The sequence below is a fragment of the Trichoderma breve genome, chromosome 5 (genome assembly GCF_028502605.1).
Source record: "Trichoderma breve strain T069 chromosome 5, whole genome shotgun sequence".
Lineage (NCBI taxonomy): Eukaryota > Fungi > Ascomycota > Sordariomycetes > Hypocreales > Hypocreaceae > Trichoderma > Trichoderma breve.
In genome coordinates this window covers 3,538,075-3,562,536 of record NC_079236.1, presented here as the reverse complement: position 1 = coordinate 3,562,536, position 24,462 = coordinate 3,538,075, and the positions used below count along the sequence as shown (strand labels likewise).

Here is a 24,462-nt window from a genome sequence, read left to right as displayed (position 1 = left end):
GGCCAGTGGAAGCTGCAGAGGATGACCTGTAGCAGGCCAACTTGGATAGGAAGAGTGAGATTTGGTTGATCATCCGGGATAAGAAGAGTGGTTGAAGATGGTGATATAAGTTGTAGATACTTGCCCCAATAGACAAGGCTCTTCGATAGCGCGGCTTAAGAGTACAGCAAGTCGTCACCTTGTGTGTTATTTCTGGTTGAGCGTACTTGTGAGTCTTTTGACGTTGGTCGTAAATGTCTTTGTTTGCTGATGGCCCACCCGAAAGCAACGAGGGGGCCGGCGATTAAATGCTCTTGTCATGTCACCGCGACTGACTGATACGAGGCTGAACATATCGAGGCTGTATATTGGACGCAGTAAGCGCCCTCGATCGAAGATCCATTGCATTACCGCCGAACGCGCGGGCCGGCAGTGGAGATTCCCGCTGGATTCCACCAACAGGCGAGAGTTCGAGAATGTGTGGAAGCAAAACGCTTTAGTATGGCAATCATGGATGGTTTCATTGCAGACCTCAGCCTCGGTGCTGAGTCCTGCAGTGTGGGAGCAGTAGCCATTCGACCCTTGCACTTTACGCTCATCGCCATTGGCTGCCCCAGAGGAGTTCGCGTGGCACTCGGCTGATGTGCCAATGGCAGCCTCCATCTCTGGTGATGTTGGACATCTTCTCCGCCCACCCGACTGGCTGTTGATGGCACAAGGCCGCCAATAATACGACGCTGCGGCAGAGCAACCCACCTTCTTGTGAGCCAAATTTAGATCATGATCCGAAGAGTCAGTGCCCGAAGCCTTGCCTTTCTGCCGGCCGGTCTCGATTGGCTTCACGATGGAGGAGCGTTGCGGCTGATACAACTGGGCATTGGAAAAGCCTCTCCGAGGATGCCGTCAGATTGTAAGCAGAGAGGAAGAAAGAGAAGCCATCAATCATGAAGGCTCGCCCAGAGTGCCCCGGTTGTTACTGAGTAGGCCTAGGTATTGATGAACGATGATAGATGATTGGATGATGAATGATCTCTTGGTAGAAATTCGAGAAACAGAATCTATTTGATAGCTGAGTGAAAGACACAGCTCTATACCTGGGCAGGTGCCTAATCACTGAGGTGCATCGCTGTCTCTGATAAGGTGGCATTATCTAATCAGGCGACAATGATGCACAGCAAGAACAAAAAAACAGCGACCCAACACAAGGTGCCATTTTGCCCAACCAGAGCCACAGAAAAGTCGCATCCATCGGTATTTCAGGGATCAATGCGAGAGCCGACCTTATAACTGCTCAAAAAAAGAATCATTCTCATTGGTCTGTGATTTGGAGATGCCGAAACCGAGTTCTTACAACTTTGCCTGTGACATGACGCGACAACGGAGTCAAAAGCGAGAAGAACAAAATATTCTGCTTGTGGAAGCGATCGCCCTCATCACGCGATCGCAAAGGGCAAAACAAACGTCTTGCTGAGACGACAGATCTCGGAGAGAGGCCCGGCCCGCCGCTGTCGATATCGCATGCAGGTCAGGATGACGGAGAGCCACTCAGACTCTGGCATTGACATTTGACGTGCGGCAAGATTTGTGGACAGCCTCGTCAACGGGCTACTCGTACGAGCTACGGAATTCCATCCTTTTTGCGAATGCCGAAGTTAGTGTTGCTACTGCTGGTTCTGCCACTTTTACTGCTACCTTCTCGTCTCAGCAAAGGCACAGACAGGCTAACAATTACTCGGCTGCAGGCAATGGCAATCCCCGTCCATCCTCCGTCGCATCATATCGAAGGATTCCTTCCAGGCCTTCGGTAGATTTGGCGCGAAAACGTGGAGAAATTCTTCAAGCGCTAGCCAGCCCGTCTCCCCCGCTCCAACACGCGCATGGCTGGCCTGACTCAAAATTCTTGCTTCTCCCAAGCGCATGTCAGGGGTTGTTCGCTCTGTCTCCAAAAGGCCGTGACCAATCAGCCCGAAATCGGTCAAATCTCCGTCGCTGCTGCGGAGAAATGGCCAATACGAAGAGTCCTGGCTTGCACCCCAGGTTTCTCCCGAGCAGACATCACGAAGGTCTCCGGATTCTCAGCTGACGATATAGCACAAGACCAGACGATGATGGATGGCTCTCATTCACCAAGGCCTTCCATCTCCTTCGCCCTCCTTCGCCCTCGCAGTCTCCCTCCCTATCCACAGCCAGCTCGGATATCCATACCGCCTTGCAGCTGATGGGCACACCCAGTGCTGCGTTAAAACAGCGATCTTCAAGCCTGCTCGTGCCAACCCCGCATAGTGCCTCCACCTTTTTCGCCTCCAACCGGCTAGCAACCTTCCAAGGGCCTGGTGCCTTAAGCGTGGCTTGAGCCGGCCGAGTCCAACAAGCATCGTGGTGCGAGGATGCGTGACGTGAGGTAACTGTTAACTGAGGCGAAAGTGGGACACTGTGGAAGGGTCTGGAGAAACGGCTAAACCTCCATGTCCAAGCCGGCCTCAAATCTGCTGACCTCTCTTTTCATCATCTAATTATCTTCTCTTCGCCCGCTCTGTGTTCTCAGCTCGCTCCATCTGCTCATTCATCAATCCTCTGCGCCGCTATCCCCTTTGACGCTCTCCGCGCTGTCTCGCTCTCCAAATTATCCGCCTTGGGGGCAGCCCGTTCCTTGTCACCACCGCACGCGGCCCGGGCACTGCTTTGGCGGTAATGCCAACGCGGCCAACGATTAGGTGTCTCTTGTTCTCTCTATCGCCAAAATCAGTACCCTTACTTCTCAAGCGCTAGCCGGGGCAAAGGCTTTCTCTGGGGCGCCGTTGCAAATCATAGACCCGTACCAGTGGATGATGGGCTACTGAGGAATCTTGCCACACCAATCCTCTCCCGCGCCAAGTTTTAAGAACCACCAAAGAATTTGGAGTAATCTCTCAGGAACGTCGCAGAGATGCTGCTGTATACTCGGCTTGCTCCGCCAAAAGTGCCAAAGCGCCGTTCTAGAGCTGGTAAGCTGATCCTCAGACACATTTCTTGCGCTGCGCGACACCGGGAAAAGAAAATATGCTAATCGCTCCCGTCGCTAAACTTGAAGGGTGTAATTATTGGTATGTTGTTTCTTGTTCCTATTTCGCTGTAGAGAATTTCGACCGACTAACACAGGCTTTTTTCTGATGTGTAGCAAAGAAAAGGTAACATGATTCGTCTTATTGCAGATTCCACTTCTATGCACGTCTAACACCTGCACGATAGAAGAAGAAGTGCGATGAAATCAGGCCCATATGCAGTCGCTGCCAAGACCACGGCCAGAGCTGTGTATATGAGCCCATCAAGCCTCGCCAGCGCCGCAGGCTAGACTCTTTCGACGATTCTTCCTTGGCCGAAATATCGACGGCCCTGGAGCACCATACGTTATCTCGAGCTGCCCAGAAACGGTTGAACTTGGGGCAATGGGAGGCTCCTCTTTGGTGCTCAGACATTGGATTTGATGAAAACTTTGCGCTGGACGAACATATGCAACAACCTGCTTCGGCTGCCGACTGCAACCAAGATGTCTTGGATGAAATATTCACGTCTTGGGCCGCCGATACCAGAGCGCAAGATGCCTGCCTAGACGCCGATGGTTTTGACTTTATCACACCTGATGCCCCTGCGAAGCAAGAAGGCGAAGGCGACGGTGATGGCGCCGATGACAGCAACCACAACCCTCCCATCGATGAAACGGCCCCTCCAGATACTGCATCACAAAACACATCTCTCGCCGTGGTTGGTCCTATGTCGGTTGGATCTCCTACCATAGAGTTCATTATACCTGCCTTTGCCGAATTCTCCGATCAGGCTAACAGACGAGCTTTGGTTGACCACTTCACTAATGTTCTCTCCCATCTCATCGTTTTGCGCGAAGATGAGGGCAACCCGTTCCAACGGCTTGTTTTGCCACTATCTCAGAAGAGCACAGCGGTCTCAAACTCCATCTTTGCCCTGGCTTCAGCCCATCTGGAGCACCGAGGCGTACACAACAGCGAGCGGAGTGTTTATTTCCACAACAAAGCAATCAATGGATTAGCTGCTCTGATAGCAAAGGGGTGTGATGCGAATAGAAATGAGCTGCTGGCTGCCATCATCCTCTTGATATACTACGAAGTGGTGAGCTACACGCGCCATCCCATTGTTTGATAGCCATCGTTCTGATACTAATGGCGCCATAGTTGGTTCAACGCGGACGTTCAAATATTGTCGATGGTCACCTAAAAGGCGCCATGGCGATCATGGGCAGCACCCAAGCGTTGGCTGACCCAACTGCCGTTTTCTTGGAACGGGTGAGTTCCTTGCGACAAACCGCTCGTCACTTGTTTCCCCAGCTAACCAAGGCAACCCTCTGCAAACAGGCATTCCGATTCTATGATGTGATAACAGCATTATCATTCAACTCCACACCCATTCTACCTACACCAGACTGTGAAAATTTCGCTCCGTTCCCCTCGGTTGACTGTCGCGGCGCTACTGTGCCTGCAGGGAACGTCGACACGCTACTGGGAATGGCCACTTCTCTATGGCCCATCATCTACCGGCTCTCTACTCTAGGTGGCCTGAAACGGCAGCTCCTCGAAGCCGAGCTCGGGGGTGATGATTCAGAGACGGCAAAGCTGCGAATGGAATTTGAGACTACGGCTTCTGCGGTGGAGTTTGCTCTGCAGGAATGGGTGCCTTCCCCGGACGAATCCCTGCCCAAGGATACAGATAATCCCATCATGGCTGGGGTGCCAGCGAAAAAGCAAATGCAGAGCATTTTGAACAGCGCCATGGCATATCGACACTCCGGGTTCGTCTACCTTTACCGTACCATCTACGGTTGCTCTCGGCGCCATACCGTGGTACAACGCCACACTCACATCAGTCTCACTCATTGTATGGAAACAGTGAGGAATCAAGGTCCCATGGGGGCTTTGCTCTGGCCGTTGTTTGTGGCCTCGTGTGAGGCCATTGACGCAGACGACCGAGAGCTCTCCAGACAGACATTTGTGGCTATAAACCGGCGGCAAGGCATGACTAATATCGAGCGAGCAAGATGCATAGTGGAAGAGGTCTGGAGACGAGCAGACAGCGGCGAAGATGCCGAGGATGACGAGGATGAGCTTGTGCACATTGGCAAGCAAAAGAATGATTTGTGGAGAAGGGTTAGCCAAGACATGGGTGTGACAGTTGTCTTTGGGTAGGACACAACGGGCCATCTGAGTCTTTGGTGCTACGTTGCTTTACAAGTTATGTGTACGGGATGCCTTGATTTATTACATGGCAGGAAAATCAAGCCGGTGACTATTTGATTATTTTGAGACTACAACAAGCTGGACAAGGCGTACGGAGATGTTATGGGGTCACTGCTGGCGACGTTTGGTGTTCTGGAGGTGAGGCATTGGGGATGCTATCACATGGGCAAAGGGAGGGAATATCCAATGGGTGGGTTCCCAACAATACCGATATCAATGAATATGATACTTTTTACGTGAACCTTGGGCATCTGACGACTCATGATATCGGGCCGATGAGGAATTGCACCAGGAGCAATGCAGGCCAGGCATGAAACAACAACAAATGAAGTTGTATAGTGTATACCACTCTGGTGTTAGGATACAGTGGGCCCTGAGCACTGTATACTTGTCAAGACTCAGAGATAGGAAGAGGGAATTACGTTTAAGACTTGCCTTTGCTTGGCAGGTCGTGGCGTGATATCAAAGGCCAAATGCTACGTTGAATCAAGGCACCCGAAATAGGGATTGGAGTGCATATTGATTTGACACAAAGGGGTTAATGGGGCGGAGACGTGCCGTGGTTTTCACGTGCTAGAGGCGTATAAGATGCCTGCTGTTGCTGAGGAAATATACGCTTCACGATGCTAAAGCAAGTGCCATCCCCACACAGGTTTGAAGGATGCCGAGGTCACAGGATCAGATAGAAAAGATGGAGAAATGAACCTTGATCCTGGCCTTGCTTTGTTTTGAAGAGAGGTAGTCTTTTAGCGCAGGATTTGCATTGCATGGGGATGGGTTCGGAGACTACCCGAAGTAAGTCAGGACATCCATGAAGATGGGCGATCAACTGGAGAAGATTCTGATTTTGATTTTTATGGGCATTAGGTTGAGGATGAGAATTTTTAGAAATCAAGGTAGTGATGGGTACCCGAGTACCCGCTCGAAGAAAGAGGTTGGAAATGGAGGTAGCTTAAGCCGTGAAGAGAATAGAATGGGTTGAGAGAGAAACTAGCTAGTGGTTGGTTTAGGCAGACGAATAAAGCGAAGGCAGGGAAGCCGAGCGCAGTAATCCGATTTGTTACCTTTGAGCTATCGAGTTGCGGAGTTAGCTAGGATAAAATAGCCTGAACGAGACACAAAAAGAGTCGGTCCGCGCACCCAGACGGAGTTCGGGGCAGGCGGAATTGTTTGTTTGTCGATCCCAACGAATACTAATATCTTGATCGCATGGTGTTGCGTAGGATGGTGATGCTTGACGTTGCCTGATTAGGAAGTTCGGATTGTTTGAGGGAAGATTTTTGGGAAGAGCCGTGATGATTCCATGTTGTGCTAGACTTTTTTGACTTCTCGGAGTTTGTGGCCCGCGTTCGTTGGTAGGATTGCGGGGGGTTGCATCGTGTTCGGGGCCATGCGCTAAGAAGGATGCTAAATAGTGTCGTGGAGCCCGTCAAGGCTTGTTTTTGTTGGTTATAGTACGAGGATGCAGGAGTTAGTTACGTGTGTGCCTTGTGCCTCTGAGGACAAGCTACGGGTTGCTCGTATGACTTGACCAAGAAGCTGTACAGTGAGTAGGAAAGTTACAGTGAGGCTGTGACTATGATATAGTTGAGAAGCTGTTTGTAGGGTTCTTGTAGTGCTTGTAAGACGACGCCCTATCCGAGACAAGCTTTTTTATTCTTTCGATTTAGCTGCATGGGTAGATCTGGGGGGCATCTCGGATCGGAGGTAGACAAAGGTCCGTACGGTGAATTTTCTAGGTGCTAACAGAAGGGATCAATTTCGATGCCCGCAATCTGGCTATGCTGTTACAGGTAGGTCGGCAGTGGCTGTCAGCGTGAGATGCGAGACGAGGAGTATGAAGAGCGACGAGCCGGGAGAAGAATTCTAGAAGCCGGCTTTGAAACCTAGAAGTTGACTCTGTGTACTCCGAATGTACCTTGTGACAGGGACAAGCATCCAAGGAGATGCTCCGTTCAGCGCTGGGGAGCTTGCAGATGGACGCTGTTTGGTGCGGGTATCCGGTACTTGGGCCTGCTGCAACTCGCGCGTCCACTGCAGAGTACCGGTACCTTGCAGCCGCTGGAACTGCACTCACTGCTCATCGCTCCAGGCACGCCCCTCCCTCCAGTCTTTTGCTCCTGGAACGGAGAGTCTGGGGAGCAGTACATGCATTCGGTACCTCCAATTTACCCACTGCAGTGCAGCAATTCCATCCCCATTTCCAAACCTCCATCCCACGACAATTTCAGCCCAGCCGAACGGTGCCTCTGCATAGCCCTACCGTATTTTTGTGTTCCACGATTAATGCCCTACTGCCACCACTCGCTAGCTGCTGACTCCCTAATACTACCATCCCATCACTGACTCGGAAACTCCTCGAGACGGCTGACTAACCGATCCACGGCTGTCTGAATTCGATCTCCCGAGCCCTCTGCGACCAAAACGAGTGTCCATCCTTCGACTACACATCCTCCAGACCCAGACGGAAGCATCACCAAATTCGGGATCCCGTTGCTTGATGGCATAGAACTCGACTCCTTCGACTGCCGAGCAGATCGTGCCGACTTCCCGCCCGCTGCCGGTCTCCGTCTTCCGTTATCCGACTCCGCTTGATTGCAGAGCCCACGCATGCGACTGTGTGTTGCTGCTCCGCATCGCCCTCCGTCATGGTCGTGGTCTAGCCATGACAACGCTGCTCAACAACAGGCCAGATTCGGGTCCCCCGCCGCGGCAGATTCGATTTGTGCACAACCAGGGCCAGCCGCCGTCCAAGCGACGCAGGATCAATGCAGCGTACGTTTCGTTCCTCCAGAGTCTTGTGGTTCTGCTTCTGTTTTTTCCCGATTCGTTGCGTCATTGTTGGTGGCGAATGGCATAGACATATGTCTACCGACACCGGCCCAGGCACGAGACCACACTACCAATAGACATCCAAGCTAACCGCCCGTCTCTTCTTGCGACACAGATGCTTGACTTGTCGAAGGCGAAAGACGAGATGCGCCGGCGAACGACCACTATGCTCGACTTGCACTAAGAATGGCCACCAGTGCCTGGGCTATCCAGAGGAGAGGAGAGATGGCCTCGAGGCCTCGGGCTTGAGGCCAGGTGACGAAGATGGAGCGCCAATCGAGGATTTCAACCAAGAAGACGACGTCGCCGTGACCAGGAAACATCCCGCTCCCGCTTCCGAGAATCGTCCGACGTCGTCTGGGAGAAGCAACGTGCAAGCTGCCTCTACATCCGCTGCTTCACGGCCACTGCGGCGCAATATCGAGCCAAGCATTGAACTCGGCACCGATACCAACCCCAGTGACGCCGAGGCGCAACAGTCCCCCGTATTGCATCATCACCAGCACCAGCCTCACCCGCACCATCAGGCTCATCTCTCAGTCACGTCTGATGACCTGCCTAGCTCCCCCACCCTGCGCCGATCAGCTCCCAGCCGTCGTATTCCTTATTTCCGCTATTTCGGTTCCACAGCTATTGTCCCAGGGTTCAAACAAATGGTCGTCTCTGTCCGCGACAGGCGTCGTTCCACTGGAGGTTCACATTCCGGAGCCTCTCTTCAGTCTACTCCCAGCGGTGTGATAGCCAGCGGTTCGGCCATTGACAGTGACATTGTTCGCGAAGACATCCCATCATACGACCCCAACAGTTCTGCTCCCGTCCCTCCCCTCATTATTCAGCTGGTCACAACATTCTTCATCCACGTGGGATGCAATTACCCCTTTATCAGCAAAGAAAAGTTCCTGCGCCATGTCAAGGAGAAACGGGTCGAGTCAATGCTGGTTGACGCCGTCTGCGCCATCGCCGCGCGATTCTCAGATCACCCTATCCTAACGGGTGGCAATGACAAAATGCCCCGGACGGAGAGGGGCCAAGTGTTTGCGCAGAGAGCCAGACAGGCCACTGTTGATACCTTTCCATGCCCTTCCGTTGGTGCGGTTCAGGCATGTCTGCTCATGGCGTACGAGAGCTTTGGTGCAAACCAGGATAGCGCTCTGTGGATGTATTTGGGCTTGGCCATACGCATGGCAATCGACCTCGGCCTTCAAAAGTGTGTCGGGATCCAATATCAAGGCGAAAAAGATCCCTTTTACACCCGACACCGAAGCCGCGTCAATGACGATGACCACGAGAGCCCGGAAACACACAACGTTGAGGGCATCGGCGCCCTTAGCCTGGAAGAGCAGAAAGAGGTGGAACAGGAGCGCATTGACACCTTTTGGTCCGTCTTCATCCTGGATCGAGTCATCTCCTCTGGCACTGGAAGGCCCGTAACCATCCGAGACGGCGACTACGAGCTCGCCTTTCCCGAATCCAACAAAGACCTAGCTACCGGCTGGCCTAACCCATTTCCCGTCTTTCTCAAAATCATCAACCTCTACGGTCAAGTGTGTGATGTGCTGAACAATCTTCATGACGCCCAAGACCTCACGCAGGACAAGTGGGATCAGCTCTCTGAGATGGAACATAGGCTCACGAGAATGTACAAGCACTGGGATCCGCGTCTCCAGTTCAATGTCAGCAACTTCAAGACATATCTCGGCATGGGGCAGGGCACCAATTTCATCCTCCTTCATTTTTGGTTTCACGCACTCTTCATCATCTTGCATCAGCCGACCTTGCTTACCCCGTTTTGCGAACTTCGGAGCGAGCTCCAGCTTCTTTCTGACAGCCGCGAGCTGAGCATGAGCAGCGCCAAAACGATCTGCGACATCTTGTCCTTTGCTGATTTGATTGATCCAAAGAGCTTCATTGGCAATCCATTCACAAACCAACCCATTTACATCGCCGCATGTGCCTTTTTGATGGAATCCAGTGCCTCGTCCAATGGATCTGAGGGTTCATCTAGGGAGGGCACGCCCCCCAATCAGACGAGCCGCTCCCAGCGGCAGCCAAAACCAAACAGCAAGCAGTCTCGGCATTCGCTTCTCGCGTCGGCCGCGAACCAAAACTATCAACGATGCTACAATTCTATACAACAGATCCAAGCTTACTGGGGTGGCGTAACATACATTCTTACCGTCCTGGATCAAAAGTCGAAAGGCACATGGGACTGCGAGACGTATACGGTGGAGGAATACGAGAGCACCAAACTACCTCCTCCTCGGCCTTCCATTGGTGAGCAACTCTCTCGCTTCGAGAAGCAGTCGTCACCAAAGATTGCTGGCTCGCCAATTGCGTGGAGTCTTTCAGGAACGGCCAATTCGCCGAATTCAAGCCTTACGCTCATGTATCAGGCGTTTAACAATGCAAGTGGAATGCCACCTACTAGCTTCACTTCGCATGCGCAGCCCATGGCTAGACCATCTGGCGGTTCACCTGGAACCGCGACCTATGAACCTGCCAGGCAGGCAATGCCAGAAGTGGGAGGCATGTATTCGCCGCCGATTCCACAGCCAAACATGTCTGCCATTAGGAACTCTCCTCGACGGCCGTATGCTGCCAACCCGATGACCCCTTCCAGCGGGAACTCACGCAACCAAACCATGATGAGCTTTGAGGGTATCCCGGAAGAGTCCAACGAAGCAAAGCCAATGATTCCTACGGGTTACGCGACCTCTGGGCCAGGATCTGGGAGATATGATACCTACAGTGTATCGCCCACCAGTGGCCCTAACTCTCACAGCATGGTGAGCTCTGCGGCTGTAACTAGTGCTCCCGGGACAACTGCACATACAAACATGTATTTTGCGCAAAACATGCCGTACCAGGCGGCTTGGGGTCCCATCATGGGGAACATGGATGCCATTACGTTTGACAGCCAAGACATTGACATTGAGGCTCTTGGGCTACAGCAGCCAGATCTGATGAGTGGTTGGCTTGAATACATGCCTAGCGATGTGCTGGGGTTGTTTGACGAGCATCAAGATTCCGGCCAGGGCAGCCATTAGATGAGATGAAGTTCTCGACTGGCTATCTGTCGATTTCTTCCTAGTTCATGAGTTTCGGACAACACCAGCGATTTGGAAGATCTTGACTGGAATAATTTCTCTGTGTTTTTTGAACCATTTGTTTGGCGCTCCGTTATTGTTTTAGCGATTAAAAAAATTGGGTGTTTTGGGAATACGGGGACAGCCATCTCTTTTCATACTATATAATGTCTACAACATACAAACATACATATTGATATCAGTTTTTTTTTTTATCACATTCATACATAGTATTGTTTTGTTTGGTTACGTGAATTAGTGTACTATTACAATTTGGCTTATGTCAATTTTAGGATTCTAGGTATTGATGTGGCCAGTTTATGACGTTTTGTTGATTCGATACAGACGTATGTATGGTGATATTTTAGGATCATAGGGGGTGTGTGTATAGGGAAGTGGGTTTATTGGCATCGTTTTGGTGTCCGGATCGTCGTGCAGATCTTATGAAAGCAGGATTTTAGGGGGGATTTGTGCTCACGACGTTAGACGTTGCAGAATATGCCCACCATACATGAAAGTCTATGTGGAGTTGCCACGGAGACTGGTTGTTTTTGAGAACCCTTGGGTACAGTAAAAGTTCATCACTCATGCCGAAAATTCAGTAAAGGACGACATCAAAGACAAGAAACAAATGATTGAGCATACATATGCCATTCATAGCTAATAAAACTATCACAATACCCATGCAAACTCATACAAATTATATAGCTATATATATTCAACATCCTCCAGAGTCATTCTATCCCATGCAAGGCATTCCAATGCCATCACACCTTAAATCCCATAATGCTCCATGCTCCATGCTCCATATAAGCATACTACACCATAATCAATCTCATGAATAATAAAAAAATGCAACAAAAAGACAAACAAGAAAAAAAAAGGACCCAATCTAGCTAATTCCAGCCAAATTTGTAGCGAATACAAAAAAAAGCCGGAAGACAAATTATAAAAAAAATAAAACAAAAAAGACACTCCAAAGTTCCGGGATATAACGGGCGTGCATTTGCCGGCAAGCCATTATGCAATGCGAAAAAAAAGCAAGTTGGTGAAAAAGATATAAAACGCCCACCATTGTTTCCCATCGAGCAAAAAGGTGATGATAATAAAAAAGGCTTCCTACCTTTTCCTTACAAAAGCTCCGATTCCATCCCCCGTATATCATAATGATGATTTGATAATGCAACCAGGTTTCGTCGTGTGTGGTCGTGTGCGCCCATCCGATACCTTTTTCCCGCTTCGATGATTTCGCTTCCACACCAGTTAATTAATTCTCGCTTATAAGAAAAAGCCCCCCCGTGAAATGCAAAAGAAACTGGCTAGGCGTATATTTTTCGCTTTGTTTCATGCTGTGACTGGCTGCAAGTAGCACAATAGGCGTGTCTTGTCGTATCATGCCTCAGGAGAAATGTTGACTCTCCTAGCAGTTTCGTCACTTGCAGTGCTCATGTTTGTGTCGCGCCGCCTGGCCTCAAAGGGCCGGTGCCTAGTTGTAACTGGCGGTCGCTTCTTAGCTTTGGCCATCAACAAAAGGCCCTCATCACTGTCATCGTCATTGTCTTCCTCGTCGTGCTTGCGATGCTGATGACTTGTTGCAGAGTCCGAGGTTGGTGGGCGGTCAATCTTGACTTGAAGTGGCACACCTTCCATGGACGAGTGGTGAGCAAAGACTTGGTCGATGGGAAAGCCACCGACCGGCTCCTTTGCAAGGGCTGGGGGAGTCATCGAGTCTTTGGTCTGTAAGAAAGTGGTCTGGGGATCTACGGTTCCCGGTCTGAGCAGTAGCTCACCCTCCAAGTCAGCCGAAACAGAGCTGGCACCGCTAAGGAGAGCCGGCAGCGAGGGATCGGACTGAAAGACTAGCATTCGCTGAGACGCGCTGTTGGCAGGCGGGCATGCGGCGACAGGGCTAGCCGTTTCGCTTGGGCTCGTCAGGGGCGTTCCGAGATGATCCATGGAGTCGGTACTCGCAGTCTTTGCGATTTCCACAGTTCCCCTTCGCGACGGGGCCTCGGATTGCCAATCTTGATGAGCAATACGAGACCATTGGCTACCCATTTCAGCCGAGCCATCTTCACTCGCGTACGAGCCATAAAAGGCTGGTTCAGGGCTCATGGTGACAGGAGTCCGGGTGAGGGGAGACCTGATATCAGACCCGTTGTCTACACGGTGGGCAGTAGTAGGACGCTCCTGGTACCGACTGTGAAAGTTTGGATCGGACTGAAGATGCCTGTGATGATGATATGAGGCAGGGGGTATGGGCTGAGGAGACGAAGACAAGGGGGAGGACGACAGCTGCGTGTAACCGTATCTGTTTCTGCCCAGATCAACAGAGCGCATTGAGCGTGTGCTTCGCAAGCCCTGAATGTTCCCCGGTGCCACGGCAGTATTCAGACCAACTTGGGGAGTGGCTCGTTTGTCGCTGCTCGCGAAGAGACCACGGTCCGCGGAAGGGGAGCGGACTGAATCGCCTCTCATAGCGCTGAGCTCTGACCTCGCACTTGGTAACTCTGGACGGAAGGGAGGATTTCTATCAAAAGATGGGGTAGGCGGTACCGTATGAGGCGTCAAGGGTAAGAATTGCGCAACATTTCTAGCCCGTATGGTTCCCCCGTTACGGATGGGAACGCCATTGGCAGAAGGGCGAAATTCGGACGTTGCTGCCTCATCCAGCTCGCTGTGAGAGCGTCCCCGAGTCACAGTGGCCGGCTGCGTGGTCAGAGGCGGCAAAACTGTAGCCATTGGATCATAGACGACAGATTCCACGCGACTGCTAGGGGCCCCAGACTCTGAAGAGCGTAGCTCTATGCTTGACAAGGCGTCCCTGGCTGGCAGGCTGGGAAAGTAGTCTTCTGGATGAAGGCTGCGGCGCCTATCGAGGTAAGGAGTGGGGGGATTCGTAGCTGGGACTGCAACGGGGAGAACGGGAGGCTTTGGCAGGCTATCACCTCCGGAGCTGGCAACACTACTGGTAGCCCGTCGACGTGATCGACTTTCACTGCGGTCGACCAAGGGATGCATGACTCTTCCCACGGCCTTTTTGACAACAGATCGGGCCCGTTCGAGAAAGGTGAGTGGCACGACGGCAGAGGACAGATCCCTCTCGTCGACCTGAATCTTGCGGCCACTCGATGGCTTGGCCGGGTCAGTTTCCTCCGCCCATGATCTCGGGTTGGGAAGACCTTGGAGCACCCAGGGGTGTTTCTTGATATCCTTGAGGCGAATTCGCTTTTCTGGATTCTTGATAAGCATCTGGCGCAGCAAGTCATACAGGAGATTATCCACGTCTTCGTATTCGAGGTCATTGTCGTCGCGGTATGGATGAGTGTTTTGGCGTTTGTAGAGAGAGGTTACAGTGGGTGAGGTTGAGGGGTCCACGGGCTTTAACCTCTTGCGAGGGATATACACGTCCTCAGTGGCAATCTTGCGGAACATCTGAAACTCATCCTCTGCCAGGAAAGGGATACGCGCATAGATGAGGCAGTAAAGCGTCACGCCGAGAGACCACACATCAATCTGCTCAGACACCTTGGGCTGGGCCTGATCAGGGTCGGTGTAGCAAAGCTCCGGAGCGAAAAAGGCCGGGGTGCCAACAGTTTTTGAAAGTTCCAGGTCATCATCAAAGTCCTTTGCCTCGGATTCAGACACCAAATCGTCGGGTTCACCCTCACGGATAGGTCGGCCGAAATAAGAAACACCAAAGTCGGAAATCTTGACACGGTGGTCCTTGCTCCACAACAGATTGGCAGGCTTGATATCACGGTGAACAACGCCCTGGTAATGCAAGTATTCAAGACCTAGCACAGTATCGCGAAAGGCAGACCGGGCTTGATCAAAGGTGAAGCAAGGAACATAGGAGAAGTCGTCAGCAAAGGGGTCGTGAGCACGGACGTTGTAGTCGATGGAGGACATGTGGGAAATGATGGAGTCGGCCATGCTGGGAGATCGCTCGCGGTAGCTCATTCTGTCATCGTTGTTGGTATAGGCTCCAAACATGGTTCCGTCTAATGCGCTTGTGGAGAGGGGAGGTTGCGATGAGGTAGGGCCCGGGGTGGTATGGTCATCTTCATGCCATTCGTCTTCTTCCCTCGTCCCAGGCGAAGAAGAAAAGGAGTAGCTTTGTGAGGGGGCCAGAGAGGAGCGGCGGGAGATGGGCATGGATACGGAACCGTCGGTGGCAGCAAAGTCTTCCTTGGAGGAGATACGGGACCAAGGGCTTACGGTGCTCGCGTCATCGGCGGCGCCGTGTTCATTGCTCCAGTACTCAGGGCCGTGGTTGTTTTGGGCCATCTTGGCCCTCTTGAGTTCCTTGATGATCTGTCGGCGCTCGAGTAACTGATCCCACCGCATGTCATCGGCGGTAGCTGGCTCTCCATTCATCTCGCGCTCAGATCGTCTCCGTTCGTACGAGCAGATGTGGGGTAGTCCCTTCTTACGCCACACAATCTCGCCCAACTCAACGTGTTCCAGTACCATGTAAATCTTTTTCAGCTCGGGATCGTCAATGACTTCGAGTAAGGCGACAACGTTGGGGTGTCTAATCTTCTTGAGAATGGCGATTTCCTTTTTAGTCTTATCCTGGGGGGACATGGCAGTGACCTTGCCGAGCCGTCGTTTCTTGGAAAAGCGCGGAATGATTTTGATGGCTACGTTTTCACCGGTCTCGAGGTTGCGGGCCAGCTTGACCTTGCCGTGCATGCCACGGCCAATCTCCTCGATAATGTCATACTGATTGATGGACTTGCGGCCGGTGGCAGTGTCGGAATCGATGAGAGCCTTGTGGGTCCTATTACACGAAGAAGAGAAGAGAGAAAAGGTTAGTTGACTGGTCCAAGAAAGAATTGTGCTGTGGTGGAAATCAATCCTAATTTGCAAAACAGCCCAGCCAGTCAAGGGTCATATATGGCGTTGACAACCAGACCAGACAAGCCACAGACAAGGCAGGGCGACTGCAACAGGAACGGAAAAAGAGAAGAAATCCTGGTCAAAACATACTCTCGGACTCGGTGGGTCTGCAGCGGGTGCAAGTAGGGGCTGTCGAACAAAGGGGCGGGCGTGTTGCTCTCGGAGAAGGACTGAGTGGGCATATGAGGGTGCCTGGCGACGGGACTGAAGAGGCCAGGAGAAGCCGTGGGCGTGCTGTTGGCGGTCCGCAAGGGAAGCGACGACAATTGAGACAGATGGGTGTAAAGCGCCGGCTTCGGCTGCGGCTGCGGCTGGCCGTCCATGATGGGCGGAGCGGAGGAGAGGAGAGGCGGGCGCTTCGACGGGGAGACAGGCGGCGGCGGTTGAGCTGTTGCTGCTCTGTCGAAGGCGAGGAGGGAGAGTCGATGGGAGAGGAAAGGCCTCGAGACTGCGAGTCACAGCGCTGGTCGAGGCGAGAGGTCTCACGGCAGCATCGTCTCGCGTGCGATTCTGAGTCGAGGGGTTGCGGCTCGTCGGAGCAACGGGAAGTCGATGTATCGGGAGAGACGCAGCAGGGCGTGGATGCGAATGAGGGCGAAGGCAGGAGAGAAAAAGAGAGGAAAAGACAAGTTGAAGATGCTGCGATGTTGTCACGCTTTCCAGTTGTTTGAGGGCTTTGGAGTTGCAAGTTGATTCTTGCTTCTGCCAAGTGGGCAGTTGGATTGGCTATGGGGCATCCAGGCGAACCAGAAGCGGCTTGAAGCTGCACACAGTCTGATTTAAAGCGGGGGGTGGCCACCGCCTACGGAGTACTTGGCGGCGACGTACTATCCCGGTTAGGGATGCCTGGATTGCTACCAGACAAGGTACAAAGGCGGTCGACGCGGTACCTGGCGGCGACGTACCGGCGATAAGACGGAGCGATTGCTGAACTGACTTTTTGGCGACGTTTGAGGGGAGGCGATCGACGGTGGGAAGATAACGGACGGGCAGAAAAAAAAAGGGGGGAAAGGTTAGGATTGATTGGAATAAAGAAGACAAGAGTTGAAGTTCATATTTGGATCGTCGACAATTTTCATCAACCGGTCCCAACAGAACAGCGCCGCTTCATTTCATCCGCAACTCAAATCTTACCTTAAGCTTACTCGACGGACATCGTGGGCGTCCCCCATCAGACATCCACACAACAAAATAGTACATGTTCTACTGGTTTTTGGTGGAGTTGTTCCAAGTACCTCCTCCTCTGCTACTACTACTATTGCTCTCTAGCACCACCAAAAACCAGATTATTGATTGATTTGATGGATTGATTGATTGGCAACCCGCACAGTACTCGTCAGTACATAGCGCCCAGCCATGCGCAAAACGTCACCATCACCGGCTATTCATTAATCTCGCAGCCCGTCGTCGCCCAACCATCCAATCACAGCCCGCCATTGTCACTTATCTCTGCCTCGCGACCATGGCGAAAGTCGGAGCGCCAAAGTGGGACAGGCGATAGAATTAGGTAAGGCAGAGATAAGTGGCGGGCCCGCGTCCAATTGGAAGATCGCACTGTGACGCCGATATGACGAGTCACATCTGCTAGCTGCCATCCGCGCTGTTGGTGGTCCCGCGCATGCAGATACCCACAGTGCGCATGTGCTGCCTCCACTGTGATGCAGGGAGCAGCTGCTGGAGCCCTGGACTTGCCTGGAGCTGATGCTGGGACGCGCTGAATAATCTCCGCAGCCAATCGCCGCCCGCCATCCCGGATACCCCTCTTTTTTTTTCTTCAACCTTGGATCCGGAGCTTCTCCCGGCTACCCCGACTTTCGTCATACCCTACAAGCCGGGAGTCGTTGAACCCAATCTCTGTTTTTTTCTTTATCTTTACTTTTCCGGCCCAAAATCCAACCATCACCAACGATATCATGGTGAAACGAGGCCGGCCGTCTCTCAACCTGACGCCCGAGGAGCGCGTCCAGCGCCGCCGGCTGCAACTCGTTGCCTCCCAACGCAAGCGCAGGGCCCATAAACGGCTCGCCCAGCAGCCCAAGGCCACGGAATCTCCCGACTCGCTCCCGGTGAGGCCGGATGAGGAGGCGCTTTGTCAGTTTTACGATGCCATGTTCTCGGACGGTGACGCAACCAATGCCAGCGCCGCTCGCAAGATGCCATCATCATCAACATCATCATCGGATCCTCACCCTCACCCTCACTCTTACTCGCCGCCCACAGTCTGCCACAACTGCGGATCGGCACCGCTGGACATGGCCGCCCTGACCGCGGTCGTGTCCGCTCATTCACCGGCAAGTCTTATGAGGACTTCCACCCTAAGAACAGATACTTATGCTTCATCCTCCAGACTCGCCGGCCCGACGCCGTCCTCCTCAACATGGGATGAATACCCGTCCGCGACCGCGCCTGACAAACCAGGCATCGACCAACACTTCTTCACCGACGAGCATCTTGCGCAAGCGTACGGCGGCATGCCTCTGCTGGACTCTATACTCGACTCATTGGAGCCACTTGGCATGGGCTTAGATGGCAACTCTTTACTGGGTGGACTGACTCCAACCTCCAACCCGGAAACAATCAGCGCGCCAGCCCCTGCCAAGGAGACGGAGAATGTCTTTCTGCTCGGCCGATTCAGCACAGTTCACAACGAATGGATGCCGACGAATGGAAACGAGACATCATATGCAGTTGAAAAGGCTATCGCATCCCGTCGGCCACCGTCTCCATCTCCCGAAGAAGATGACCCAACGTTATCTGGCGATGGTGTCGATCTCTTACCGCCATGGGCGGGAGCTAAGCAAGTAAGTCTTGCTCGCCTGACCTCTGAAGCCTCAAAACTTAATTTACGACGGCCCGATGTCAGTTATACTTTGTTCGGAACGTGGTGGCTAACATCGCAACCCTGTTAGGCAATCTTCATGGGGCTCTAAAACACCAAAACGTTACTCCTCACTCAATCTTGATAACCTTGTCTACTACGAATGGCGAATAGCCCGATAGACTTCTTTTATATGTATATACAAAAAGCCTGTTATATGAGCGCAGCGTTTATTTACTATGGCGTTTTTTGGGAGGGATGCTACTCTACGGCCTGGGATTGGCCGTCACAAAATTCATCAATTGATAACTTGGAAATAGAGGAAATGGAAGCCTGATTTCTTCCACCCACACACATACACACTATCCTCCATTGCTCTGCTAGCACCAAAGCAGAAGCTATTTTTAGGCGCGTGACGGCTTAGATACGGCATACCAGTAATACGGAACGGGCGTTGTCGGGGGCACAGTATCGTGCACGGTCTCACACAACGCTATTGGACTCATTGTTAGCTATAATGAATTGTTACGGGAGGCCGTTATTGGTCTACCTTGGATGGGCGAGAGGTCTTAGACAAAGAGATGATTTGGTGAGTAGCCTTAGACAATAAGATGACTTGGCCTCAGAGTAGAGTCACGGTTCGTTCGCCTCAACGACCGGTTTCGTGGCGGCGTCGTGACTCGGATTGTCATACCATGGGCGAACACGTGTGCAAGGTTTTGCCATTGATTACTTGGCGTGAAAGCTGCGCGGACGCGAATGCGGAAATATGATGTGTCTTAAGGAGTTGCACGACATTACAGGAGGAAAGACTGGATTCTCATAGGTTCGGCGTGGAATATCACAATACGAGATGCGATATATGTTCTTTCAAGGCGAACTAAGGATTCTTGTTTTTATTGTCTTGGGATACTTTATACTTTATCATCCCTAATTGAGTAAGAAGATGTAACGTTTATCTCAAATCTTCGGCATTACCTCTACTCGGCATTACCTCTACATCGCGAGTTTCGTAATTTTTGCTCTTCCAATTAGATCGTTTAGGCTAGACAACATCACCCAGCAACATAGTGCTCGCCCGATTTCATGCGTGTGGCGAGTCTGCTGGACACGAGTCACGGAAATTCGTCCGCCCGACTTACAACAGCCGGGCCATTTTCGCTATAATCAAGGCACTTGTATACAATTGCAATGTAATCACGATTGAGATGCATTCGACAATCCACTTTGTCTATGCGTAATGGCTGTGGCCACAGTGGATAATGGGTTTTGCGGGTGATGCGGATGATGCGGAAGCTGAAGTTCAGCCAGCGTAGCATTGTCTTGGACTATGAACTTTCAAGATGATCTTGGTATTAACCACAGAGATTTCTTCGGGGTTTCAGAGGTGGCCTTCTGAAGAAAATATGTGGTCAATATTCAGGGTGTCTGCTCAGGTTATTTGGGTTAGGGACTCGCAACTCACCACCTCAAGTCTCTTATACATAACATAACGTTGTTCGTAGTATATAAGTGGTGAGCTGTGTATGCACTCAACCATTAAAGACGGGTGCTTTCATATTCACATACACGTTGTAAGCGCCACTTGTGCAAGAGAATATTTACTCAGACTGTCTTATCTCCCTGTTTATTAGAGCTTGCTATATGGCGTAGCCGCAGTGTATGGTAAAGAATAAAGAATTATAAAACACATACATATAACATGCGCACACATCTTAATTGGCTGCGATGTCGATATTAACGGTCAAGCTGCAGTCAGAAGAGGGGCGGACCGTCAAGGGTATATACAAGTACCCCGGCTAACTATTTGCTCACCTTGATACATCAATGTACACATATATCATCGTTGTTGACTCAATCGCGATGCACACTTTCATGCTACCGTTCATATTGACCAGTATAGGTTCCATCCAGGGCATATAAATAATCTCGCGACGTGTTTCTCATAAATTCAGCTCACTCAACTCAAGCCTCAAATAACTAACTTTCAAGTGTGAGCAAACAATGCCCATGGCATGGCAAAAGCATAGAGAGGGAGGGTATGGACTGCTTATTTATATGGCGTTCAAGAAAAAGAGTTAGCACTTGCAACATAGATACATACCAACTTCCATCCCTTTTACGATCGAGTTACTTGGGCAACAGCTTGATTAAGTAGAGTACAGAGGATCTATTCTATGGGACAATCTTGGTGCTATGTACGTTGTTGTTCTTAGCCCTACAGCCTCATATTGAGCATAGTACCCCTCGACAGATATCTTTATTATTCTCGGCCATCGCGGCTTTCCTCTCGTTCCCCAACCTTATACTGCCCAGTTTTGCGTTACTCGTATGTAGCCATGGGCTCGCGCACTAGACCAATTCTGTTGGTCGTCGGCTGCAGGAGCATGCAAGTACGTGAGATCGCACACACACGAAAACGCGCCCGTACTGTTGATTATCTCTCCTGTATCTCATCGTTTTGCCCGTCATTTCTTCTGCGAGAGTTTGAGCCCTAAATGGCGAACGAAATTATGAGTGCTGATCACAAGATTTCTTCCAATGCCTTTGGGTCTAACACCCAGATCCATCAGGGTGATACCACAGTCATCCACAACTACGGTTCAAACGCGTCGCGTAAAGCCCACTTCATGCTTCCTTTCCCCCCCAATGAAAATATTGTTTGTCGTCCAGAAATTATCGCCAAAATTGACAAGCACTTAACGCGTTCTAAAGGCGGTCACTACTGCGGTGCCGCTCTATGGGGTCTTGGAGGATCGGGGTAAGTGTTTTGCTCACTTATACGTGGATTAAGCCCTTCTGCTTGGTGCTCATACAATGTCCTATCAGCAAGACTCAAATAGCCCTCGATTACGCCTATCGCCGGAGCCATGAAGATCCTGCTTGCGACATCTTCTGGGTGCATGCTGATAATAAAACAAGTTTCACGAGAGATTATCAAAGAATTGCGAGGAATCTCGGCTTGGACTATAAAGTCAACGGTGAGGAGCTGTTCGTCACCGTATGTCACCGTATTAGGTCGCTGCAGCGGTGGCTCTTGATTCTCGACAATGCAGACGATTTGGCACTTTTCGGTGTTGGTGTTGGGGGTCAAATCAAGAGCTTGTTCGAGTACATACCACACGGTCCTGGAGGGACTGTTTTATGGACTAGCCGGGATGAACAAATCGTTAGTCTGGTCGGCTCGTTACGAGGTGTTCAAATCTCACATATGGGCATCGAAGAGGCGGAAAGTTTACTGGCTATGACAAGAAGAGATGATATTGGAGCTGATGAGATCCAAGAAGCCAAACTATTGCTTCAAGAGCTTCAGTGGCTCCCATTAGCCGTCTTCCAAGCAGGTTCATACATGAGGAGGACTTCGACGCTTATCAAGAAGTATTTATCAAAACTTCTGGAAGGGAAAAGCCGATGGGATATGTTGAAACAGTCTCAGCATGACAGACACAGGAGGCCGAATGTATCAAACAGTGTTCTTGAAACGTGGAATATTTCGATCTCGCACATTCGGAAAGAGAGCGAAATAACTTACAAGGTCCTCCACACTATCGCATATCTTGACAGCGAGAAAATTCCATTGTCACTTATCCTCGCTGCATCAAACGACAATCAGCCAGGGCAAGAGACGTCATCTCACAGCGAGGAGGAAGTGTTGAGAATGATCATATCTCGACTTAAGGAATTTTCATTCATCAGCGAACGCAAAGAAGAAAACTGTGATGAGCCAAGCTTCGATATGCATAAGCTCGTACAATATGCCATTCGATTTCAACTTCACACAGAAGATATTACTCTAGAGACATACTTTGCAACCGCTGCTCTCAGAGTCGTTACAAGTCTATTCCCCAAAGAAATCACGACAAAAACAAGGCGCGTATGTGAGAAGTATGCAACCCATGCGATACAGGTCAGCTTTTGGGCAGATCTATCTGAGCACGTTATCACAACGTCTTCATTCTTAATAGACGTGGCAGTATATTTCAGCTTCTACGGAGCATTAGAAAGGGGAGCATACATGGCGAAGAGGGCGGTCGACCTATTGAATAATTATCCCGTCAAAATATACCCCAAAAATTGGATATGCATCTTCTCCGTTTTCACCCGTATGTCCATATATCTGGGACAATGGGACGAAGCAGAAAGTATGACATTAAAAATAGTGGCACGTTTAGAGCAAGCCTTTGGCAAGGATCATCACTGCGCCATTACCACCAAGGAGACTCTTGTATGGATATATCGTGATCAAGGCCGGTATAAGGAAGCTGAGGAGCTTCAAATAAAAGGGCTTTCATTTCATCAGAAGCTTTATGGGGAAAAAGAGAGATGTACAATTGATGCTATGGCAGAACTTGCATCAATATACGCAGACCAAAAACGATATGATGAAGCTAAAAAGCTTAAGATCAAAACCCTAGCGTTGTATTCTGAAGTTCTCGGTGAAAGGCACCCTGCGACAGTCGATGCTATGGGGAGCCTTGCAGAAACGTATATATTGACAGGCAACAATAAGGAAGCTAAAGAGCTTGACTCCAAGCTTCTATCGCTAGGACAGGAGTTCCCTTGGGGAAAACATACCAGGGGTGTCGATTTAGCGGACCTTTTAAACACCTTTTCCGAGACACGCCTGATCGGCAAAACTAGGAGTATTCGAAAGAGAATCCTTTCTTTACTGCAGGAAGTCCTGGGAGAGCGACATATTCTTATTCCTTGTGCAATGCGATCGCTTGCTGAATCGTACCTTTACGAAGAAAACAGAGAGCTTCGATTAAAAGGCGTGGAGCTTTGTCTAAAAGCAGCTGCGCTTGCTCGTGAAATTTTCGGGGATAATAACGACTATACTATTACGTACATGGCGCAGAATTCAAGTATATGTTATTTTGAAGGTATGGTTGAAGAGGGTAAACGGCTTGAACTGGAAGCCATGTCATTGCTGCAAAATGTGTCTGGCGATATACCTCCGCATGAGCTTCGGCTCAAATTTAACGAGATGGCCACTATTTGCGAAATAAAGTCAGCCAAGCGTCGGGGTATTTGGAGGCTGCTGGAAGTACTGTCGCCTAAATTTAAGAAGGGAAGGCGGCCTTGGGTGCTTCTCATCTTATTTTGGGCCAGTAACGCAGCTTGCATGTGGAAGATGTTGGTATTCTTATGGGCACCTAGGTTGACGAAAGGATACCCTGGTCAAGCACGTGAATATGTACCCATAGTCGAAGCGATACTCAGTCACATCGTCTCACTCGCATTTTGGAGGTTTGCTACCGTTTAAGATCCGCGAACATAAAACTATAGAGTTATATTATACAGATGGTTATGGCATATATTTGATCTGTTTGGGGTGCATCAATCATGGTATCAGACTACATGGTATCAGACTACATGGTATCAGACTACATGTTATCATGTGTTGATTAAGCTACTTAATTTACATTAATCATGATCATTAGCCACTGATGATGCCAGCTTTGGGGTATCAGACATTGCACCATAAACCTTTTAGATAGGTTATGTACATGCAGTTAGCACTGACCTAGATACGGCTGTGCGAGTACCAATCTATTTCACCAACTTTAACATTATAGAACAAGGAATGACAACAAAA

The 24,462-nt window shown here is 50.7% G+C and overlaps 5 protein-coding genes across 5 annotated transcripts; 4 read left to right on the top strand and 1 right to left on the bottom strand.

Annotated features, from left to right (window-relative positions):
* Positions 1-2,905: 2,905 nt before the first annotated feature.
* Positions 2,906-5,171, top strand: T069G_08694 (fungal specific transcription factor domain-containing protein; the record flags this gene model as incomplete). The annotated part of the gene is made up of 6 exons (XM_056175904.1): positions 2,906-2,963; positions 3,050-3,062; positions 3,137-3,146; positions 3,208-4,101; positions 4,164-4,274; positions 4,344-5,171. 6 exons carry the CDS (start codon positions 2,906-2,908, stop codon positions 5,169-5,171), a joined length of 1,914 nt encoding a protein of 637 aa, XP_056026853.1.
* Positions 5,172-7,887: 2,716 nt separating this feature from the next.
* On the top strand, positions 7,888-11,101 carry T069G_08693 (fungal specific transcription factor domain-containing protein; the record flags this gene model as incomplete). The annotated part of the gene is made up of 3 exons (XM_056175903.1): positions 7,888-7,997; positions 8,170-10,459; positions 10,502-11,101. 3 exons carry the CDS (start codon positions 7,888-7,890, stop codon positions 11,099-11,101), a joined length of 3,000 nt encoding a protein of 999 aa, XP_056026852.1.
* Positions 11,102-12,532: 1,431 nt separating this feature from the next.
* On the bottom strand, positions 12,533-16,368 carry T069G_08692 (protein kinase domain-containing protein; the record flags this gene model as incomplete). The annotated part of the gene is made up of 5 exons (XM_056175902.1): positions 12,533-13,283; positions 13,338-14,049; positions 14,089-14,773; positions 14,837-15,926; positions 16,136-16,368. 5 exons carry the CDS (start codon positions 16,366-16,368, stop codon positions 12,533-12,535), a joined length of 3,471 nt encoding a protein of 1,156 aa, XP_056026851.1.
* A 2,193-nt stretch (positions 16,369-18,561) lies between these two features.
* Positions 18,562-18,975, top strand: T069G_08691 (uncharacterized protein; the record flags this gene model as incomplete). Its single annotated transcript, XM_056175901.1, has 2 exons — positions 18,562-18,903; positions 18,955-18,975. 2 exons carry the CDS (start codon positions 18,562-18,564, stop codon positions 18,973-18,975), a joined length of 363 nt encoding a protein of 120 aa, XP_056026850.1.
* Positions 18,976-21,361: 2,386 nt separating this feature from the next.
* Positions 21,362-24,129, top strand: T069G_08690 (tetratricopeptide repeat domain-containing protein; the record flags this gene model as incomplete). Its single annotated transcript, XM_056175900.1, has 4 exons — positions 21,362-21,624; positions 21,693-22,966; positions 23,024-23,362; positions 23,747-24,129. The coding sequence occupies 4 exons, from the start codon at positions 21,362-21,364 to the stop codon at positions 24,127-24,129; spliced, it is 2,259 nt and encodes a 752-aa protein (XP_056026849.1).
* Positions 24,130-24,462: the final 333 nt, after the last annotated feature.